The sequence below is a fragment of the Nuphar pumila genome, chromosome 6, assembly GCF_984573655.1.
Source record: "Nuphar pumila chromosome 6, dmNupPumi1.hap1.1, whole genome shotgun sequence".
Taxonomy (NCBI): Eukaryota; Viridiplantae; Streptophyta; class Magnoliopsida; order Nymphaeales; family Nymphaeaceae; genus Nuphar; species Nuphar pumila.
In genome coordinates, this window is record NC_143254.1 from 119206605 (window position 1) to 119228120 (window position 21516).

At 36.3% G+C, this 21516-nt stretch overlaps 1 protein-coding gene across 2 annotated transcripts; it reads right to left on the minus strand.

Annotated features, from left to right (window-relative positions):
- Positions 1-1099: 1099 nt before the first annotated feature.
- Positions 1100-20549, minus strand: LOC149835915 (putative ribosome-binding factor A, chloroplastic). 2 transcript variants are annotated; one of them, XM_090010710.1, is made up of 4 exons: positions 20159-20549; positions 19865-20038; positions 1626-1839; positions 1100-1471 (listed from the first exon to the last, which is right to left on the minus strand). In XM_090010710.1, the coding sequence occupies exons 1-3, from the start codon at positions 20513-20515 to the stop codon at positions 1687-1689; spliced, it is 684 nt and encodes a 227-aa protein (XP_089866836.1). In that variant the 5' UTR covers positions 20516-20549; the 3' UTR covers positions 1100-1471; positions 1626-1686. The 2 variants fall into 2 exon arrangements, with proteins under 2 accessions (XP_089866836.1, XP_089866835.1); XM_090010709.1 differs by lacking the exons at positions 1100-1471; positions 1626-1839 and having other exon boundaries at positions 17406-20038.
- Between the last annotated feature and the right edge of the window lie 967 nt (positions 20550-21516).

A 21516-nucleotide genomic window follows, 5' to 3' on the forward strand; every position in this document is an offset into this window, starting at 1 on the left:
TGATGATGATGATGACAACGATTATGCCACATACATATAAATCACAAGGATCCTTAGTGGTTAAAGCAATATCAAATTTCACACCCATAATCATGAATTGCTTCAAAACATGGTCATCAATATCGTTCTTAGCAATTTATTGGCAAAGTTTTTCTCAAAGGTGTTTTCTTTCAAAAAGTGTTTTTCTTGAGAAAAAAATTAAAAATAATAAAGAATAAAAAGTAATAGATTTTATAGTACTTTACTTATAAAAACATAAAAAAGGTAAAAAAGCTGTTAAAATATGAAAAAGAGATGTTTATAAGAATAAAGATTTTTCAAAAATCTCACAAAATAGCATGATATTTTTAAATATCAAGATATGTTCAAGTTTTTTTCAGCTATTGCAAAAACATGTTAACATTACGATATTTTCAAAATGTTGGTGATATTGGTGACTGGTTCAAAGTTCAAACCTATGTCACCTAGGTAACATGGCTATAATATGTATATATATATATATATATATATATATATATATTAAATATCACAAAAATACAAAATAAACTGAATATAATCTAAATATATATACTATATCTAAAATATCTATTATATACTAAAAATATAAAGTTATAAACTGAAAATATAATTATAAATTATAAATTGAATAAAAGTTAGTATGAACGGTAAAATGGTGTGTCCAGGTGTCAAAGCGTGAAGACATGGGTACAGAGGGCAAAATAGAGTGTCCGTGTGACATAGGTTCAAACACACGAATCTCACAAGCTATATTAACTTTTTGAAAAAACGCATAAAGCCTGTTAAATGACTTCATGAATGGCAATTGGCCTGTTAAGTGCAAGTTCTCAATTGGGTTTCACCTGCAGGTGTTGCCAATGGACCAACAATCCAATTGGGCCATTACAGTGGTTCACACATCCCATAAGGTTTTGGAACACTGCTCTTGGAACAGGCCTCAAATATCAGGCTTCTCCCAAGAAAAAGGAAAAGCATCCATAATTTATCGGCTCTTGTTCCTTGTCTTACCCCATGTGGTGGATCTTGTTGAGTTTTCAACTTGGGTTGAGACATGAAAGATACATTGCAGAGTTTAATATGATAAAATTCAAAGCACTGAAATGCTTACCTTCAAATTATGGGAAGCAGACTTTCCAACAATGAGTACTAAATACATGTGACGACAAAATCTAACTTACAGAATACAGATAGAACAGCTTTCGATAAGGGACTTTATGCATGAGTTCTTGTTAATAAATCAGAGACAGTGGGAAAATTACAGAGGAGCCTCCATAGCCACCATTACATGGCAATAAATTCATCAGTCTACCATGATTACTGGGTGATCTGGCCAGAAGCACACTTGCAATCTGAAATCAAGAATGCAAGATCAAACGACTTATCCTTCATAACCATGATATGGTCATGGTCCTCATCCATGGCAGAAACATGCCTCCAAGCACTTCATATAATCCTGGAAGCATAAACATTGCAGCAAGAAGAATCAGGAAGGAGAAACATAAATATGTATAGTTTTTTTTAATCAGCAAAAAGCAAAAAAAAATGATAGAATAAGTCATTTGCATAAAGAGCTAGAACTAGTTCATTTATCAAGGTTAAGGTATCACTTTTTGAGCAAATTGAGGGGCTGTAGCCAAACAAAGATGGCATCTGAAAAAACTGCAGTAACTATTTCACGTATATGAGTCCATCTGTATCATTTTCATCCAAATCTTTGTCATCCAGTTCATCTTGCGAGGTCTCTTTGTCAGAGTTCTGCTCCTCATCGGAAAACATGTTCTTTCCCCTTTCCTCCTTTAATCTGTCTAATATTGCAATAACCTGAAAAGAAAATATGAACTTGTAAATATTCTAAAGATTTGCTGAAGACCATCCGAGAGTAGATTAATGAGAATCGCCTTTTGCCAATTCTAACATTCAGTTCCACAGTGATGCCTATTCTAAAATATATAATGCATGTTAAGTTGTCCATGCACATGATTAGGAGAAAAAAAAAATGAGAAAGCAGTAAAAGAACCTAAATCATGAAGAAAAAGGGAAGAGAGAGTGAGAGAGCCTAGCGTTTTCTCAGGGGTTTGCGATAGGGCTTAAAAATCCTTAAGCTTTTTTAAGTACTATCTTGAAAATACCTTTTTTATAATGGCTATCCCATGGATGTAGACTTTTGCTGAATCATTTAAATATTGTGCTCTTCATGTTTTTTCTTTCCTTTTCTTGTGCAGTCAAGATTAGGATATTGGTGATTGTGTGCATTTTGCAATTGGCATCAAAGCCCTAAGGTTCTGAGATCATCATTCAGCAATGTACTAGTAGCAATAGGCTGATCTTCAAGAATGACTCTAGACCATGTTTCCAACTTTGAAATCTCCAAGTTTGATGGTGGCATGGTAGCTTTGAAGGACAAAAACAGCAAATTAACCAAGATGTCTTGAGAGTTTTCAAGAGAAGATTAGTAGGCCATGGAAAATAATATTCTGTCCTTGGATTAATTAATTAGTTTAGTGTCACATTAGCATAACCGACAAAGGGCTAATAGGAGAAGTTAACCAACATATGTCAAGTTAAAACTCTCCCTAAAAGAATTTTTTATCAGTAACACTATCGTTTGAAAATGAGTAAGGATAGTTCATTCTAAAATCACTTGCATAAATCTAAGGAGTTGATCAAGAAATTTGCGACCTTAAGGTTAGATTAAAAATAAAAAACATTTATACTGTTTTGTTTTGAGATCTGTAACAACACTATGCTTGCTCGTATGACTCAATCATGTGTCAATGTTATAACTCAATCCACCTCTTCAATTTTATGACTTAAAAATGAGAGGTGAACTTTTTACAAAGACAAAAAAAGCAACCAGGGTTACTTTGTTCTATGCATTATTAATGTTATGTACTGAGTAGGTCTTTTAATAGTACAACTTTTAACTTTAATTTCACTATATCTGTGTCTCCTACAAACGAATCTAAGTGTAGCGTTTAATCAAGAATTATCTGCAAGTACACAGGTAACATGAGAAAGATAAAAGAACATTGAATGGTTACTCTTGGTCCAACTCAAAAGGGTACAAAAAATTTTGGGGGATGTAATAAATTTGGGCATGTTGGAAAAGATTGCAAGAAACAAAGAAAAGTTAAAATACCCCTAAACCTAATTCAAAAGAAAGTCTTAATTCCAGGAGCTGTAAAAGGAAATATAGTAAAGAAATTAGAACATTTTTATAGGCAAGAAAATATAACTTTTAGAAATAGAGTGTCATTTGTGGATATGGGTGAAATGTCGTATTATTTTTTTTGGATAGCCAAGGAAAAACCACTAATTTTCTGTTTGTTGGAAGTACAACTAGTTGACATGTGTCTTGTTTGGAACGTCCACCAGCACAAAGCCCTAGGTCCCCCTTGGCCACCAAGGAGTACACCCAACTTTGGCATTGCAGCGAGGGATGTGAACCGTGGGTTTTGAACTTGTGACATCCCTCAACTTGGTGACATTATGAGCCAACCCCTAGCCAGATGAGTGAAGCTCTCGTGTGCAGTGCAATATTGCAGCATTGATCCCTGGCATTGCAGCGAGGGATGTGAACCGTGGGTTTTGGCAGGCAGGGGCCGAAGCCCCTGCTATTTTATTGATCTGTCGAAAGGAGCCGCGGGCCCCTGCCGCCTTGTTGTTTTCGGCAGTGGCTCGGCCCTGTCGCCTAAACCTACCCCTGCCCTCGTCGCACCATTAATTAGATTAACATAATTAAATGTTTCACACTCTTGCAGATTTACGCAACGGGTCTCATTCGCGCACCGCGGCCCGACCCTCGTATCATCTACACTCGTAGACGCGCACAGCTGCACGACATCCCGAGGTAGGAGAAAGTCGCACGAGGATTTGGGATGAATAAAATAAGACTCCTGAGATAGAATAGTTGTTTTACATACCTGCTTAGCTGAAGAAGTATTTAATTTATGAATTGCTAGTCAGTGTTTTACTCGTTCTGATTCTATTGAAACTACATGCTTAGAGTAAACTCTATGGGTAGACTCATTCTAGAGAGAATCGAGTAGTTTAATTGGTATACCTATTTACCGGTAGGATTTCTTGACTTGTGATTGTCTGATCTGCATGCTTATCCTTTTGAAATTGCATACTTAATGTAAACTTTGTGAATAGACTCATTTCTGGAGAGAAACCCACTGCAATTACTATTATAACCAAACCTTAAGGCAGGTATGGTATAAATTTGATGAGAGGTCATGAAGCACCTTGAAGTGGGAAATCAACACTTTATTGATATAGATGAGATAATGTCGGCCTCCACAGGCCAATTGCTCAAAGAGCAATACGTGTCATGTATGAACCAAAAGAATTATAAAACATTAAATTGTTACCCGCTCATCGTAGTCGTACCTCTAGGGAGGTACAATCGTACTTTTTAGACAAGTACGTCCCATGTGGGTTACGATGGTTGGAGGAGAAGGTTGTAGCAACCTCGATGCGTGCAATTAGCACAATGCTGAGATCACATAAATGGTGACAACTCGCCTTCACAGGCAAGATGCTCGAGTGGGTCTAATAGACCAGAGCATGTAGGATGGGGTGGCGGTTAAGAAACCCCCGTCGTACCCATTCGACCTTCACGGTTCATCAAGGGAGAGAATGAATGGTACAAAAACTCTGATGGCCAGGTTGTTAACAACCACCCCACGGGCAAAAGACTCGGTTTCCCCAGTCATCGGAGTTAAGAGAATTGGGATTACCATAAATTATCCTAGGTGGTAACTCCCAGGTACTTCTGCAGAAGTTGAATGCATCCATGGGCCACGAATGCCTTTGGGGATTTACTCTCTTGGTCACTGACCGTCTCCTTAGGAGCGGACTCAGTCAGTCATCCGGGTTAATGAAAACACCTGACATAATAAACCCCCGGATCGGTCTCGGCTGTTTCTACGTTTCGCGTCTGTGCGTACCCACAGGCCAGTTAATATCAGAACTTAAAGAATATCTTTTCAAATAGTTGTAGATAATTGAGACTTACACTGCTTGAAATGTTTCAAACAATAGCTCTCTGCACATGTTACACTTGCTAGAATAGATTACTATTGGTTGTTTTAATATAATAATTGTTTATCTCATGAATGTCCTGCTTTATTTTTATTCTACTTATTTATTCGTGCACCTACTGGTTTGTTATGAAACTGACCCATTTCATGGGCATGTGAGGAGTAGGACTTCACAGGCGGCCGATGGCGTGGTGCAATATGACTCAAGATTTACCTTCTTTCTGCTGACGGCTTGGCTCTGAGTTTTTTTGAGTTTTTCTTTAGATTATTGAACTTTGGGAAAATGCTCATTTTTTAATAAACTGTAGATTTTTAATCTATTGCCTTATTTCCTCAATTACTTTAAGTTGTTGTTCATGTAAATGATGGTTTTTCAGCTAACGTACTCAGGATTGTTGACTTGTGCTCCTTTCTAAGTGTCTTCCGCTGTCATTTTTAAAAGTTAAAACTTTAAATCTTTGAAAGGTTTTTCGATAATATTTTTGAAATCACAAGTCGAAATTTTGGGGCGTTACAGAACGTCCCTAGGTACTCTATCGTATGCCTTCTCTAAATCAATAAAAACCATATGCAAATCTTTGTTCCTCTCTCTATATCTTTCAATAAGTTGTCTAAGAAGATGTATAGCTTTCATAGTTGATCTTCCAGGCATAAAACCAAATTGATTCTCCGATATCATGACAACCTTCCTCAACCTAGACTCAATCACCCTCTCCCAAAGTTTCATAGTATGACTCATGAGTTTTATACCACGATAGTTTGTGCAATCTTGTATATCACCTTTATTCTTATATAGAGGCACCAAAGTACTCTTACTCCACTCATTAAGCATCTTATTTGTCCGCCAAATCTTGTTAAAAAGATTTGACAACCATTCTAAACCTTTCTCTCCCAAGCATTTCCAAGCCTCGATAGGTATACCATCTGGGCCAAGTGCCCTTCTTGATTTCATTTTCTTCAAAGCCTCCGCAATTTCTTTCTTTTGAATCTTGCGCATGAAGTCACGATTTATCTCATAAAAAGGAATGGAGAAGTCTCCAAGATCTTGAGCATGACTTTCATTAAATAGCTTATCAAAATAATCTTTCCATCTCTCCTTAATCTCCTCATCTTTGACTAAAACCCTTTGCGTTTCATCTTTGACACATCTAACCATACCCAAATCCCTCGATTTCCTATCTCTCATCTTTGCAAGCCTATAAATATCCTTCTCGCCTTCTTTGGTATCCAACTTGTCATAAACCACTTTATATACCTTAGCCCTCGCGTTTCGAACTACTTTTTTAGCTTCCTTCTTTGCTATCATATACTTCTCCAAATTCTCATTATCACGACTCTTACTTAGATTTCTATAACACTCTCTTTTAACCTTAATAGCTAATTTGACATCCTCGTTCCACCATGATGTATCCTTACCTAATGGTGCACCGCCTTTAGACTCACCAATACCTTATTAGCCACTTTTCTCATGCCACCCGCTATCTTATTACACATTGATTCTGAATCCTCCTCGAGACACCAATCAGCTTCCTTAACGACCTGCTCTACAAACATTCCTTGGATTCATCAATACAGGAATAAAAATTTTGAACTGACCTTGGAAAAAAATAATATTAATCTTCCAATCATCATTTTAGAAGTTGGCATCATTAGTTGATGACTCCTCAGTTGACAGCCCCTTTTGTGAGAAAAGGGTCGTTGGATTCGATTCGTCAACCAACTCAGTTACCTTGGTGCAACTACACGAATTCCTAAATCAAATCACACCTATCTCTTAAAGCTCACCATGCCTTTTTTTTTTGAAAAGTAAAGGAAACAAGTATAAAACATCATGGATGGTAGGATACGAACCATAAAGCTCACCATGCTAGCATTACTTAGGTAAGGGTACAGCTGGGTACTCTTGGATACAAATCAATTGGGGCCCTTTGGACCTTGAACTGACACATTTTATCAATTTATGATCCAATCAATATGTGGTAAAGTGTCCAATGTTAGCTTTATACTTGCAGATGATTAATTTAGTTAACTAAATATACTTGACATGTTTAGACATGTTATGCAGAGACTTATGTAAAATGTAGCATAAAATGTTGTAAAAGACAATAGCAATAACTATAGAAATGGCAACAAAAATTGGAAGCCCAAATATGAGAAGGAAAATCAGGCACAGAACCAAGTCCAGAAAAAGCCGCTAGTGCAAAGAGCCCCTAAACAGAGAAAGTCAGCTTTTGAGCAGAAAAAGTAGTATGAATCCCAATCACCCAGAGACAAGAAATTTGCTCCAATCTCACAGTTCTATGAAGAGGTAATGGAGATTCTAATCCAAGCTGGAATTCTAAGATTGCCTGCAATTCCTATCCTCCAATGCTGAAGGGAAGAGACCCAACAAATTCTGTAAAATCCACAGATTTCCAGATTGTGTTGTACCCTTCATACTGGTTCGTACATATGTGACGCAAATGCAAATACAGAAAATGTCGTCTGGCAAGAGTTCTCTCAACAAGGAGAATTTCTCACCTTGGGTATCCAAACACACACTATATCTCTTGACAAGCATACTTTCCTTGGCTCTAAATAAACAGTCTCAAGGCTTATCTTTTTCGTGGACTAGCTCCACAGCCATTTAAGGTCCAAGGCCATTTCATCTCTTTTCAAATTCCACCCTCACTTCTAGGTGTAATAATAACTGTCTTAATTGGCCAAATCAAAATCCACCTTTTCTCCATTGGTGCTTTTAGTCAAAATGATTGCTGCCTATATTTTAGTTTGCTTCTAGTGAATCATGGTAGTTTGACTACAAAAAGATACAAGAAACAGAAGTTGGGTAGTACCAAAATTATGTGAGGATTGTTAAAATAAGTAAACATTGTACATATTTATATATATTTAATGAATTCAAGAGCCTCTAATCATGAACAAAGTATTCACCAAGAGACAAAATGGACAAGCACAAATGTGGCCTCTAAGGGCACAGTCACAAAACCCACAATGGGCAATCACAAGAAAGGCCCACAATATAAAAATAATATTTTATTAATGATCTTCAAAGTATGCAAGAAGCATAATTCAACAAAGGGGTTTACCCCTATTTATATACATGAAGGGGAGAGGAGAAAGAGAGTGTAAAGAGAGAAGAGAGGAAGACCTCTCTTGCCGTTGGACTAGATCCAACAGCTAGTTTGACTAGCCGTTGGACCTAGTCCAATGGCTAGAATGACTAGCCGTTAGACTAGCTTCTAACGATTAGTCATAGTCAACTTTAGGTTAACTAGAAAATAAATTAAACAAAAAAAAGAATAAAAAATATATTATGTATAATACATATACATATATATATATACGTATATGTACATACATATATACATATAATATATCATATATACAGAAATATATATAAATATGTAGAATATTTACATATTTTAACACTCCTCTCAAACTTACGGTAAAATAACCGAAAGTTTGCCTATAAGTAAATTGTAGGAGTTGTGAGAGGTTTGGTGAAAAAGTCTATCAACTAGTACTTGGATGTAACATAGGGCAGATCAATAGTGCCTTGTAGGTACTCCTCTTAGACGTGACAATCCATCTCGATATGCTTGGTATGCTCATGAAATGTATAGTAGCTGATAATGTGGTTCTTGAATTCATTAACCGTTAGAAGTCATAGTCAACTTTAGGCTCTTGAATTCATTACATGGTATCAAAGCATGGTGGTATTAAGCTCTTTTGGTGATCCACTTTCAAGTGTTCGTATGATTGTGTTCATGCATTTGAAGATTTACATTCAGGTTATCGTGTGGTTCATTGGTGGTGCTTCTACTCCAAGTTTGTAGTGGAGTGCTCACATTTTTCTCTCTCTCTACATCTATTTATTTTCTCAACTTATCTTTATATCTTTTCTTCCTCTATCTCTCTTGTAAGAATGGGTGACAAAAAGTGTCACCATCGTGCCCATCAAACTTAATGATACAAACTATGTAATGTAGTCTTCTATTATGAAGCATCATATTTGAGAAAAAGGGTTGTGGGGATTAGTAGATGGATTTTATCCGAAACCAAAACTAATCCCCACTAAGGTAGAAAATGAGAAGTATCTCTTCCGGACGAAGAGAGAACTAAAGTTATAACTAATTACGAAAAAAAATAGAAAGAGTCAAGAATGAACACATCAAGATTATGTCTTGCTTATTAATAGTGTAGATATCAAAAAATGTTTTAGGCTTGCTAAGTTCGAGCATGCTAATAAGACTTACAAATATCTTACAAATATGTATTCCCTTAAGGATATTGCATATGTGTGTAACTTGCAAGATAAAGTTTATACCATGACCAAAGGCGACAAAAGCATTAGGGAATAATACAATGAGTTGTCTGAACTTTGGGAAGAGTTGGCTCTCCTCGAACCTAAGTGGCATTGTCTCGAAGATATTGAGTTTCAACAAAAACAAGTAGATGCAGAGCACTTTTATCAATTTATTAATGGTTCGAGATATGAATTTAAGACTACCAAATTTGCCCTCCTTCATATAGGAAAAAATCCCTCTATTATTGATGCTATCGAGGAGTTAAGTATGAAGGAGAATAGGCTTAAGAGGCATGTTACAAAGAATGAAGATGATTTGGTTCTTGTTGTTGTAAGACCGGAGAATTACACTCGTGGATACAAACCACCACACTTCGAGAGACAAGACAACGACTATGATAAGCGAAAAATTATGTCATTATTGCCATAAATCAGGACACATCAAACCTCAATGTCCAAAACTTAAAAGAAGGGAAGAAAATAAAGTGGCTTCGGTTGGAATGCCTCAACTCAAGAGACCAATGACGTTGGGAACCCACAAGGCACTTCGATTGGTCACTTGTCTTTGGCTCAATTGATGGAGACACTTCAATCTCTTCTAAAAGGAGCATCACTTTCACTGGAGTCACGATCTCATCCTTCTTTGATCTTGGTAAGTCTCTATAGCTTCGTGACTCTCGTGCATCTTTTCATATGACCCCTAATATTGATATTTTAACTGAATGTCATACTAACTCAAATGTTTTCACTGTTAATTGTACATCTCTTGAGATAAAAGGAATACAAAACTTCGAAAGAGATTTGCAAAACTTCAAAATATTTTCTATTCTAAAAATTAGATATATTTTTAAATTAAATTTAAACCTTTTGTTCATTTCTCAAATTTTCGATCAAGGATATAATTTCTCCTTCTCATTTGATAATTGTTAGGTGCAGGATCGGCGGTCAGAGAAGCTGACTGGGGAAGGCTATAGAGAAGGGGACCTCTATTATATGGACTTTTTGAAAATACCTAAGAGTATTTTTTGCTGTAATGTTCAGAAATTGAATTTGGACGTGTGGCTCAAAAGACTTGGTCACCCTAATATATCCAAAATTCAATATTTTTCAAATCAACAAATATATAAATATGAAAATTTTACTTGTGAAGATTGTATTCTTAGTAAAACGAAGAGATTATCATTTCAAAAAACAAATATTTATTTCTTCTAGACTACTTGAGTTAGTACATCCGGATGTTTGGGGTCTAACGCTAGTTATATCAAAGGGTAGATATGCATATTATAGAATTTTTGTGGATAATTTTTTTAGGTATACTTGGATTTATTTTCTTAAACATAATCTGAAGACTGAAGTTTTCTTGTATTTTCAAATATTTCACAATTTGGTTGAAAATAAAGTTGAAAATAATATTTTTATCTTTCATACTTATTCAGGGGGAGAATTGTTATCAAAAGAATTTAAAAATTACCTAAATTTACATGGCATCACATATCAAAGATCTTGCCCTTACACACCATAGCAAAATGGTTTGGCTAAAAGAAAACATAGGTACATTATGGAAACCACAAGGACCTTACTTATAGTAAACTAAGTACCAAAAGATTTTTGGGCTAAAGTTGCTTTGATTGTTGTATACCAAGGTTGCCAAACTAGAAAGCGGAAGCAGGAAACGATACGAGAAGCGGAAGCGAGAAGCAAGGCATAATAAAATTTATAGGAAGCGGAAAGCGAAGTATCAATTTAAAAGCGAAATATTAAAAAAATGAAGCAATATGGTAATTGAATAGGAATCGAACAAGAAACAAATAAAAACTAAAATAAAATTGAACATTCTTATATTTCATGATTTTTCAGTAAAAGAGTTAATTTTTTGTTAAAATCTAACAACGATGGTTACTAATTTAAAGAAAGTACATGGAAAGTGAATGAAAGCGTGAGAAAAAATACATAAAAAACTTGAAAAGAAACGCGAGAAAAGCATATAGGAAGCATAGACCATGTGTGTGGGAAGCATAAAAGAAGTGTGGGGGAATCGAGATTCCCATGAAGTTTTGGAAGCGAGGAGTATCGCGCTTCCGAAGCGAGTTTTCGAGAAGCGAGCTTCCCACCTACCTAAGAAGCTTCTGGTAACTCTGTTGTATACCTTATTAACATAATGTCATCTTCTACCTTGCAAAATATAACTCCTGTTGAAAAACTCTTTAAATCAATTTCTGACTATTCTAGATTGAAAGTTTTTTTATACAAATGTTTTGTTTTTACTAACAAAAATGACAAACTCTCTCATTGTGTTATTCCTTGTGTCTTTCTAGGTTATGCAGATAACCAAAAAGGTTGCAGGTGCTTTGATTTTAAAAGTGGCAAATTATATGTTTCAAGAAATGTATCCTTCTTAGAAAATGAAAGTTTCTTTGAAAAATCTAAAGAAATAACTGAGTATTCCTTTTTTGTTGGATTTAATTTCAAATTTTGATATTGATGATTGTGATTGTAAATGTGATCCTAACAATGACACTGAGTTTGGAAATAATATATCTAGCAACGAACAAACTCATAATGATATAGTTAATCAAGAGCAATTTCATAGTGACAAAAACTATTTACAATACTCTAAGCGTGGGTCCTAAGCATCCATGCGCACTACAAAAATATAGTGGCCAACCTGAGGAGCAAACAAGAATGTCATCTAGAACAACAAAACCACTTGAAAAGTTTGTATGTTTTGAATCTTTCTCACCCAATACAAGGCTTATATTGCATTAATTCATTCCTATGTAGAACCTTCAACCTATGTTCAAGCCAAAGAACACTGAGAGTGGGTTGAAGCCTTGAGGGTAGAATTAGAAGCTTTAGAAAATGCCAACACTTGGGACACTTCAAGACATTCCACAAGGCAAAAAACCAATTGGATAAGGTGAAAACCAAAAGTGATGAGACTCATGAGAGGTATAAAGTTAGATTAGTTGCCAAAGGATATTCTCAAGAATATGAGATATATTATGAAGAAACCTTGGATCACGTTGTTAGGATGACTATTGTTAGGACCTTAGTAGTTATAGCCTCAGTTAAAAATTTGCCTATATACCAAATTGATGTCAAAAATGTCTTTCTTAATGGAAACTTAGAGGAAGAAGTATATATGAAGACACCACCTAGTATGAATGTTCCTAAAGAAAAAACTCTTTGATTAAATAAAACACTCTATGGTCTTAAACAAACACCAAAAGCTTGGTTTGACAGATTTAGTAAAGTTATGATTGATATTGGTTTTAGAACTTGTTTGACAGACACAACTTTGTTTGTTAAGATTATTTATACAAGTATCATTGTAATACCGTATATTTTCATACTTAGTCAAATTTGAGATTTCTGAAAATTTGTCAAAGTGTTGGAGGAAAATCGATAAACCTTCGATATTAGGAATATGCTAATTGAGTCTAGGCTTGGCACAGGTCTCATTGGAAAGACCAAAATGAGCCAGTTGAAGGGTAATAAAAAAGTTTTATTTTTAACCTTTAAATTTAGGTGAAATTCGAGTGAAATTTAGGTGAGTTTCGAAGGCGAAATTCAAAGTGTATACCGTTGGGTGAACCTCGAAATTCTGAGTCCAACGGTATTTTACTTTTTTGAATTCGGGCTAAGGTTGGCCCGAAAACCACAATTTTTAAAAAAGGCCCATCTCAAAGGGTTGGGTCTGGATTTGGGTCAGACTGGATCCAATACATATGATCCAAATTAATATGGATATGTTTTGGACTCAGTCCAATACCCATATTAATTAGAAATTGATCCAGCTTAGGATCAAAATGGATTTTGGATATGGATTCTGATATTGGATTCAGATCCAAAATCTAGATCCAATTAAAATACAACTTTATATTCATTATACAAGTTAAATTAAAATAATTTTAAAGTTAAAAAGACTCACAAAGGGATAAGGTACCCTCTAGAAGTTTTTGAATAATTATTTATTAATAATTAATTAAATTAGTATTAAATAGTAATTAATTCTGAATTTTAGTATTTACTTAATGGTAAGCCTCTAGAAGAGTCCAATATGGACATGAGGTAAAGAGAGTAAAAAGGTAAGAAAAATTCAAAGAAAGGCAAGAGTTTGAAAAAGTTAACAAAAAAGAAAAAGGGAAGTTAGAGAAAAGGTAGGAAAAGGGGGGATATGAGGTAGAGTGCCCCCCCCCCACATGAGAAACCCTGGAGGGGTGTCACCTCTAGGGGCTCTCTCTATTTAAACAAAAAGAAAAAAAGCGTGTATTAGAGAAAGAGAGAAGAAAGAAGGAGGAAAAGGAAAAGAGAAGAAGAAGAGGAACAGTCCATCCTTTTTTTTATCTTCCGACGTTTCATCCATCTTTTCTTTTCGAACAAAAAAATGTACGGGTTTTCTCTTTTGGTTCAGATGAGAAAAAGAGCCTAAATCGGATTTAGGCAATATTTTGAAGGAAACCATGTATTTTATTACAGTTTCACATGCTTCGATCCATGGAAATCGATATGTGCATGGTTGGGATGCGTATTTTTTATTCCTATGCACAATTGCACATACATATGCATTTAGATGTATATATATATATATATATATATATATATATATATATATATATATATACATGTAGGATATATGTGTATATATATTTGGATAGACCATAAGATGAACGAACAGATCTGATCATCGCAACGATGGGCAGATCTAGACAAATCTGACCCATTATGCGTGTTGCCCGATCTGGACAGATTTAAAGAGGGATTTTTTTATATACACGAAAATGAATAGAACTATGAACAAATATATATATATATATATATAATTTATTTTTTTGGGACAGGACAGTGTTGTCTGGTCCCAGCTGACACAGTCAGCTGGGACAGAACAACATGCTGTCCAGTCAGTCGGCTGGGGCTGAGTGCCTATCAAAATCAGAACAAAAAAAATATAATATATATTTTTTTTGACAGGCCCAGCCGAGCCACTGGTTCGGTTCGGCAGTCGCTTAAGCCTAGACCCCAGCCGACTGGTTCGGCTGGGCAGAGGTGTGATCCAGTCGACTGTGTTGGTTCGGCGATGTTCAGTAGGACACAGGCCCAACCGACCAGGTGTCTGAAAACTTGAAAAAAAAATTGAAGATAAGGTGTAAAATAAATATATATATATAGTCATGCTGGGCCTAGCCCATCCACTATGGGGGGGGGGGGGGTAGCGGGGTTTACTCGTTAAGCATCCAGAATTTCGCATATGATAAACGTTCAAGTATATACATGTTACATATGTTGATTCTTGCATGCTAAACATTTAGATTTTTATATGATGCATCGGATTTCTTTATGCATGTTACGGTGCAGATTTTTACATGTCCAATGCTTAGGTCTATGCATGATCAAATGTTCAAATTGTGTATATTTGATATTCAAATTTGTACATGACAAATATTTAGATTCTGCACATTAAATGTACAGATTTGAGCTTGATTAAAATTTTGTCTGGTGTATTTATTTCCAGATTTACTTATAAGGAATGTTTAGACTTCATGCATGTCAAAAGTTTAGTTTTTGCATGCTTATGACAAGTTGATTATGCATGGTCAACATATTTAATGCAATGTTTACTTATATATGCATGTGGTGGGTACTTGCAAATCCTTAAAATTTGATATTGTTCTGCACTTGCATAATCGCATGAATGTTCGTATATTGATTATGAGAAGAATCATGAAAAGAAAGTGTATCTATGAGATCATGTGATGATATGCATGTGAAATTTGTTATTCAAGCACATTCTTGTTTAGTATGTATGAATGTGCATTTAAGAGCATGTTAAATGATTTCATAAGTAGGTTTTTGCACTAAATGCATCAGTGGTCCAAAGTGGGCCATCGTAGGCCATGTGGGCCTTGAGCAGGTGATGCTCCATGTTTAGTTTTTCCTTATACAATGCAAAAATCAACTTAATGTTTATTGAACTAATTGCATTATTTCATGTTATAACAGACTGTGGTCCCGTGATGAGTTTCGCATGTTGATTTGCGAAACGAATGTTGTTCGGTTTTGCATGTTGATTTGCAAAACAAAAAATTGAAATAAATCATTCTTTTAAATGAAAAGATAAAAAGAAGAAAATAGTGTAATTAATGTTTTCCTGGATGTAGCTGATATGGATGTGTGGAAATACAATAAAAGATAAGATTCGGAACAAGGAGATACGTAAGAAGGTAGGCGTTGCACCCATTGAAAATAAGATGAGAGAGAATCGTTTACGGTGGTTTTGACATATTCGGCGAAGACCTAATGATGCTCCAGTTAGAAGGATGGAGAAATGGGAAAATATATTAGTTAAAAGAGGTCGGGGTAGGCCTAGGAAGACATGGATGGAGGTGATAGGAAAGGATATGAATGCTTTGAACCTCATCGAGGACATGGCATTGGATAGAAATGATTGGAGGAGAAGGATTCATGTGGAAGACCCATAATGATTTTTTTTTTTTGTTCATATCGCCGACCCCATATATTTTGGGATGAAGGCGTAGTTGTTGTTGTTGTTGTAATGTTTTCCTGGATGTCCCATTTTTAGTGTAGAAATCCTGGACTGCAGTTTTAGGGAACCGTGAGAATACTAAAACTCTGCATGCGTTTGTGCCCCTGAACTCAACTAGGTGGTTCACCTCCCGGCCACTGTTTTAAGGAGATTCTGTCACTTTGTCTTGGGGGGGTGGTATACCAAGAAAGTGACATTAGTGGATGTTGATTTCTCTAATATCCTATTGATTTCTAATGTTCCGATGGACGGTGTTGATTTCTGATATCGGTCGAGGGCCAAGTGTAGAACCCAACAATAAAATACAACTTGTGTATTAAGCTACAACTGAAAACCTAACTTAACATCGAGAATTGATGTGCCTATTTTTTAGTATCCACGGGTTTTAATGAAAGTGAAATTAAAATTGTAAGAATTTTAATAGAGTCATGGATACAAAAGAAAACTTTGACAAAGGATAATAATTTACTCATGCATATTCTTGTTATGCACTAAATCATGCTTTCTTACTTGTGGTATATTAATGATTGCATGATGATTGTCCCCTGATGCATAATTGGCTAATCGAATTATGAATTTTGTTTTAGTTGCATCCCTCTAAATATTGTTTGAATTTAATTTATGTTCTTTTTACTTATTTGAATTATTAGAGAGACTTATACGCAGGATCTATGATTTTGACACCCTACTTTTTATGTTTTTTACAGCCTCTGAGACCGAGTGATGAGACTTGCTGCTTCGAGAAGCTACGAGGGTTACACGACTGCTTGACAATTTTCAATTTGGACAGAGGGGCTCCATTTTTAGGCTTATTATTTTAATTATTGTTCATATTCATTGTTTTTAGGCATTATGGTTTTAATTGAATAAAGTTGAGTTGATTTCATTGATGGTAGTGTAAGAACTCTTGTGGTTGTGGATGTGGTTTGGACTATAAGACCCTGGGTCTCTAGGAATTGTTCCGCAATTGTTTTAAAAAAAATCCACTTTTTCCATGGGTATGAGTTGGGGTCGTTACGTGGATGATATGAGTATCATGGGAGGAGACAAAGAGAGAGTTGAAAACATAAAAAATCTAAAAAATAATTTTGAAATGATTGATTTGGGTTTTTAATATTCTTTTTAGGGATAGAAGTTGCTTATTCCCCAATAGAGTATTTATTATCTCAGACTAAATTTGCTAATGATATTGTTTTCAGGTCTAGAATCACATATGATAAAAGAGATAATACTCTCGAGGTTATGAATGTTAAAATGAGAATCGATGATAGGGAACCTCTTGAACATCCAACATCCTATAGACAGCTTATTGAAGCACTCTTATCTTTCGATTACTAGACCGGATATAGCACACGTTCACACAATAGTAACCAATATCGCCAATATTTTGAAAATATCTTGATATTGTGGGCAATTTCAAGGTTGCCGATAATATCGTGAAAATATCGCGGTATTTTTTGAGCTTTTTTTAATTAAGTTTGCATTTCCCATTTTTTTGTTTCTTTTAGATTTTAAAACCATTAAAAAATATTTTTTTATATTTTTTAAAGAAAAATAATACAAAACTTATTATTTTCTTAGGTTTTTTATTATTTAGATTTTTTTAATTTTTTAACTTTGCCTGTGTATAACTGTTTAGTTATACACAGTCGATCCCAAGCCCGGATAAAGGAGGGTTGCAGTAGGCCAGTGACAGCCAACATAAAACTTAGTCATACCCTATGAATATGAACCAATATGAAAATTTCGTTGGGTCGTTCCTTACTAAGCGACACGTTGTACTCTATAGGCCCGGAGGCAATGATAAATGGGCAAGGGTTGTTAGGTCGTCGCCCAGAAGCGGCGCGTCACACCGACGCCTGGGTGTGGTGTCAAATAGGCAAGGGTTCCCTCACTTTGTTGGACGGGTCGGGGTAAAGAAGTTAGTCCAAGACCATAAAATTAGGTTAGCCACTTGGAACATAGGGTCATTAACTGGTAAGTTGGTAGAGTTAGTAGATGTTATGTGTAAGAGAAAGATTGATATTTTATGTCTACAAGAGACCAAATGAGTAGGTGAGAAAGCAAAAGTGATAGAACCTTGGGGATATAAGATTTGGTATACAGGAATAAATAGAAATAGGAATGGAGTAGGGATTGTTATTAGTCGTGAGTTTATAGATAATGTAGTTGAAGTCCGTAGGAAGGGTGATAGGATTTTACTTATTAAATTAGTATTAGGTACGGATATTATTAATATTATTAGTGTTTATGCACCTCAAGTAGGTTTAGATGATTCCATTAAGCGTCAATTTTGAGAAGATTTAGATGGAGTAGTACAAGGGATATCTTATGGAGAAAAGTTTTTCATCGGCGGTGACCTTAATGGACATGTAGGCATTAGTAGGGATGGATTTGAGAGTATCCATGGAAGCTATGGTATAGGAGAAAAAAACGAAAGTGGAGAAAGGATTTTAGATTTTGGTTTGTCCTATGATATGATCTTAGCAAACACTTGGTTTAGGAAGAGAGAGTCTCACCTAGTAACATTTAAAAGTGGGGTTAATACGAGTCAGATAGATTTTTTCTTACTTAGAAAGAGAGATAGGGGTTGTTGCATCGATTATAAGGTTATATCGGGAGAAAGTGTAGCTACACAACATAGAGTCTTAATTTTAGATCTTAAAATTAGACAATACCGCAAAAGAAATAGACATAAGATAGATCCTAGAATTAAGTGGTGGGCACTAAAAATAGCTAAACAAGGAATGTTTGTAGAGCAGGTAGTTAAGGAAGCTGATTGGTGTCTCGAAGAGGATTCAGAATCAATGTGGAATAAGATAGCAGGTGGCATGAGAAAGGTGGCTAAGGAGGTATTGGGTGAGTCATAAGGCGGTGCACCGCTTGGTAAGGATACATCATGGTGGAACGAGGATGTCAAATTAGTTTTCAATCATTCTAAACCTTTCTCTCCTAAGCATTTTCAAGCCTCGATAGGTATACCATCTAGGCCAACTGCCCTTCTTGATTTCCTTTTCTTCAAAGCCTCTGCAATTTCTTTCTTTTGAATCTTACGCATAAAGTCACGATTCATCTCATGAAAAGGAATAGAGAAGTCTCGAAGATCCTGAGCATGATTTTCATTAAATAGCTTATCAAAATAATCTTTCTATCTCTCCTTAATCTTCTCATCTTTGACTAAAACCCTTTGTGTTTCATCTTTGATACATCTAACCATAGTCAGATCCCTCGATTTACTTTCTCTCATCTTTGCAAGCCTATAAATATCCTTTTCGCTCTCTTTGGTATCCAACTTGTCATAAACCTCCTTATATGCCTTATCCCTCGCATTTCGAACTACTTTTTTAGCTTCCTTCTTTGCTATCATAGGGTGCTCCAAGAATCTCAAGCTAGTGATTCAACTAACTTGTTATCAGATGAAGCCACTAAACGAGATCAAGATGGAATTCCTAACTACAGAACATTTTGACTAACCTTTTATGGAATTCCTAACTAAAGAACATTGTGACTAAGCTTTTCACTGCTCACTGCTAGATAGAAGGATGTTATGACCAGTAATCTGAGTATACCATGATCAATTGGGTGCTCCAAGCATCTCAAGTTAGAGATTCATGTAACTTACTTTCCGGTGAAGCTACTAATGCAACGAATTCGGAAGCAATCCTCACTCAAGAGACACCTCCATGAATGAAACATACTAGACCTAGCACTAGCTGTGTACGCTACCATAGTCGAGGGCGGGAAAAACATAAAGTCATGTAAAAGAGAAAGCTTCTTTCACTATCGATTATGCATACTCGAGAGAATGAGAATAACCATCTTGCACATTCTACTGAATGCAAATATACGTCCACATAAATGGAACCAATGAAAAAGAAGATGTAAGAAATTGTCTGAAATCGAACACGACAGACTCATAATCAATAAGAACACTGCAAATCGATTTGTTACCCTGCTCCCTCGTTCCATCGACTCGTCCTCGATGAACCGAATCTCGGGGGTGACCCGCAGCTTCATGCGCCTCCCGAGCTCGCTCCGCACGTACTTCGCCTTCGATTTCAGCCCCGTGATCGCCACCTCCCTCCCCCTTTCGTCGCCGAAAACTGAGACGTACACCTTGACGACCTGTAGTGCCGTAATTCGAACAGAAACTGAGCAAATTGGCGATGGGGTTTCTCAGGGAATCGAGAAAAAGAGGGTAAATGGAGAGATAGGTTCGAATCGACAAGGGGTTAGAGGAGATGCCTGGAGGTCGCCGGAGACCTCAACGTCGCTGATGGTGGTGAGGGAGGAGAGGTAGCGGTCCGCGCCGAGGGCGGACTCCGGGAGGACGGCGTACTGGAGGACCTTGTCGGTGAGGAGCATATGGGAGAGCTCCCGCTGGATCTGCTTGGCCACCATCTTCACCCTCCTCGGCTTCGCCATGCACACGACGCCGGCTGCCGCGGCCCTTCTGGCCGTCAAGCCGGTGCGATTCCTCCTCGGGGAAGGGCTGGGGACGAAGGAAGAGGAAGAAGAAGAAGGTGAAGAAGATAAGGGCGGTGGGATTTTCGGTCGCTGTGGTCGTGGGATCGAAACTGGAGGGTGCAGCAGGGAAGCCATTCTCTCTCTCTCTCTCTCTCTCTCTCTCTCTCTCTCTCTCTCTCTCTCTCTCTCTCTCTCTCTACGGTGGAGATGCTGAGGGAGAAACTCTCCCTCTCTATCTTTCTACTCGTTTTTGTAAAAATATTGCTTCAGTGAAACGCTGGACATAATGTGTAAGATGTACGTGTAGAGAGAGGGTGCACGTTTAATACAGTCGAATGTAAGCACAATCTAACCTGATAAATGCGTTTAGCATGCTTGATTTAGTAGAGAATGGCACTTGAATTATGTTTCCCATGAAAAAACATGTTTTTAGTAAAAAAATAAAAAATTTTGTCATTTCCTAAATCTTATATAATCCTAAATCTCTCATGTTGAAGTTTTGGCTTCCTTGGTAGTCTGATGGGATTTAGTGGTCTTATGTAATTAATGGCAATAAAGTTGCTGATGCAGTGGTCTTTATCTCTCTTGTTTTTTTTTTTTTTTTGTAATATTAGCAAGCTGGGGCCATCTTTTTCCTTTATGTGGATATGTAACATAAAGAAAGTTGTTTGCTGCTATATTCAAAGGTGTTGGTAATATCCAATTCGTGTGATTGAAAATTTGCAAAGCTTCTGTGTGGTGATCGAAGACAGAAATTAAGCTTTTTCTTTAGCTTAAAACTCTGTAGAAGTTCAGATCAGAGCAGCTTCTTCATTGGTCGATTTAGAGTTGTTTCTAGTTGTCTATCTTCCAAGCCAAGTTCAAGTCTCTGTCCACTGCTTTAGAAAATCGACGCAGTTACTGCATATGAACTTCTGAATGGGACTTGGAAGTTTCAGACTGGCCTGACCCAGCCAAGCTTCCGCTTGACTCCTGCAAGGTAAGGACAGACTTTGTAAAGCAGCTTAAAGATCAGGACCCCGCTGACAGGCCAAGCTTGCATTTCTTGTCCATATTCAACACGAAATCGCAACTGTATTTTTTTCTGTTTTGAGAAAATGAAATTTCATGTTTTGGTTTACATTTAGATTACGTGA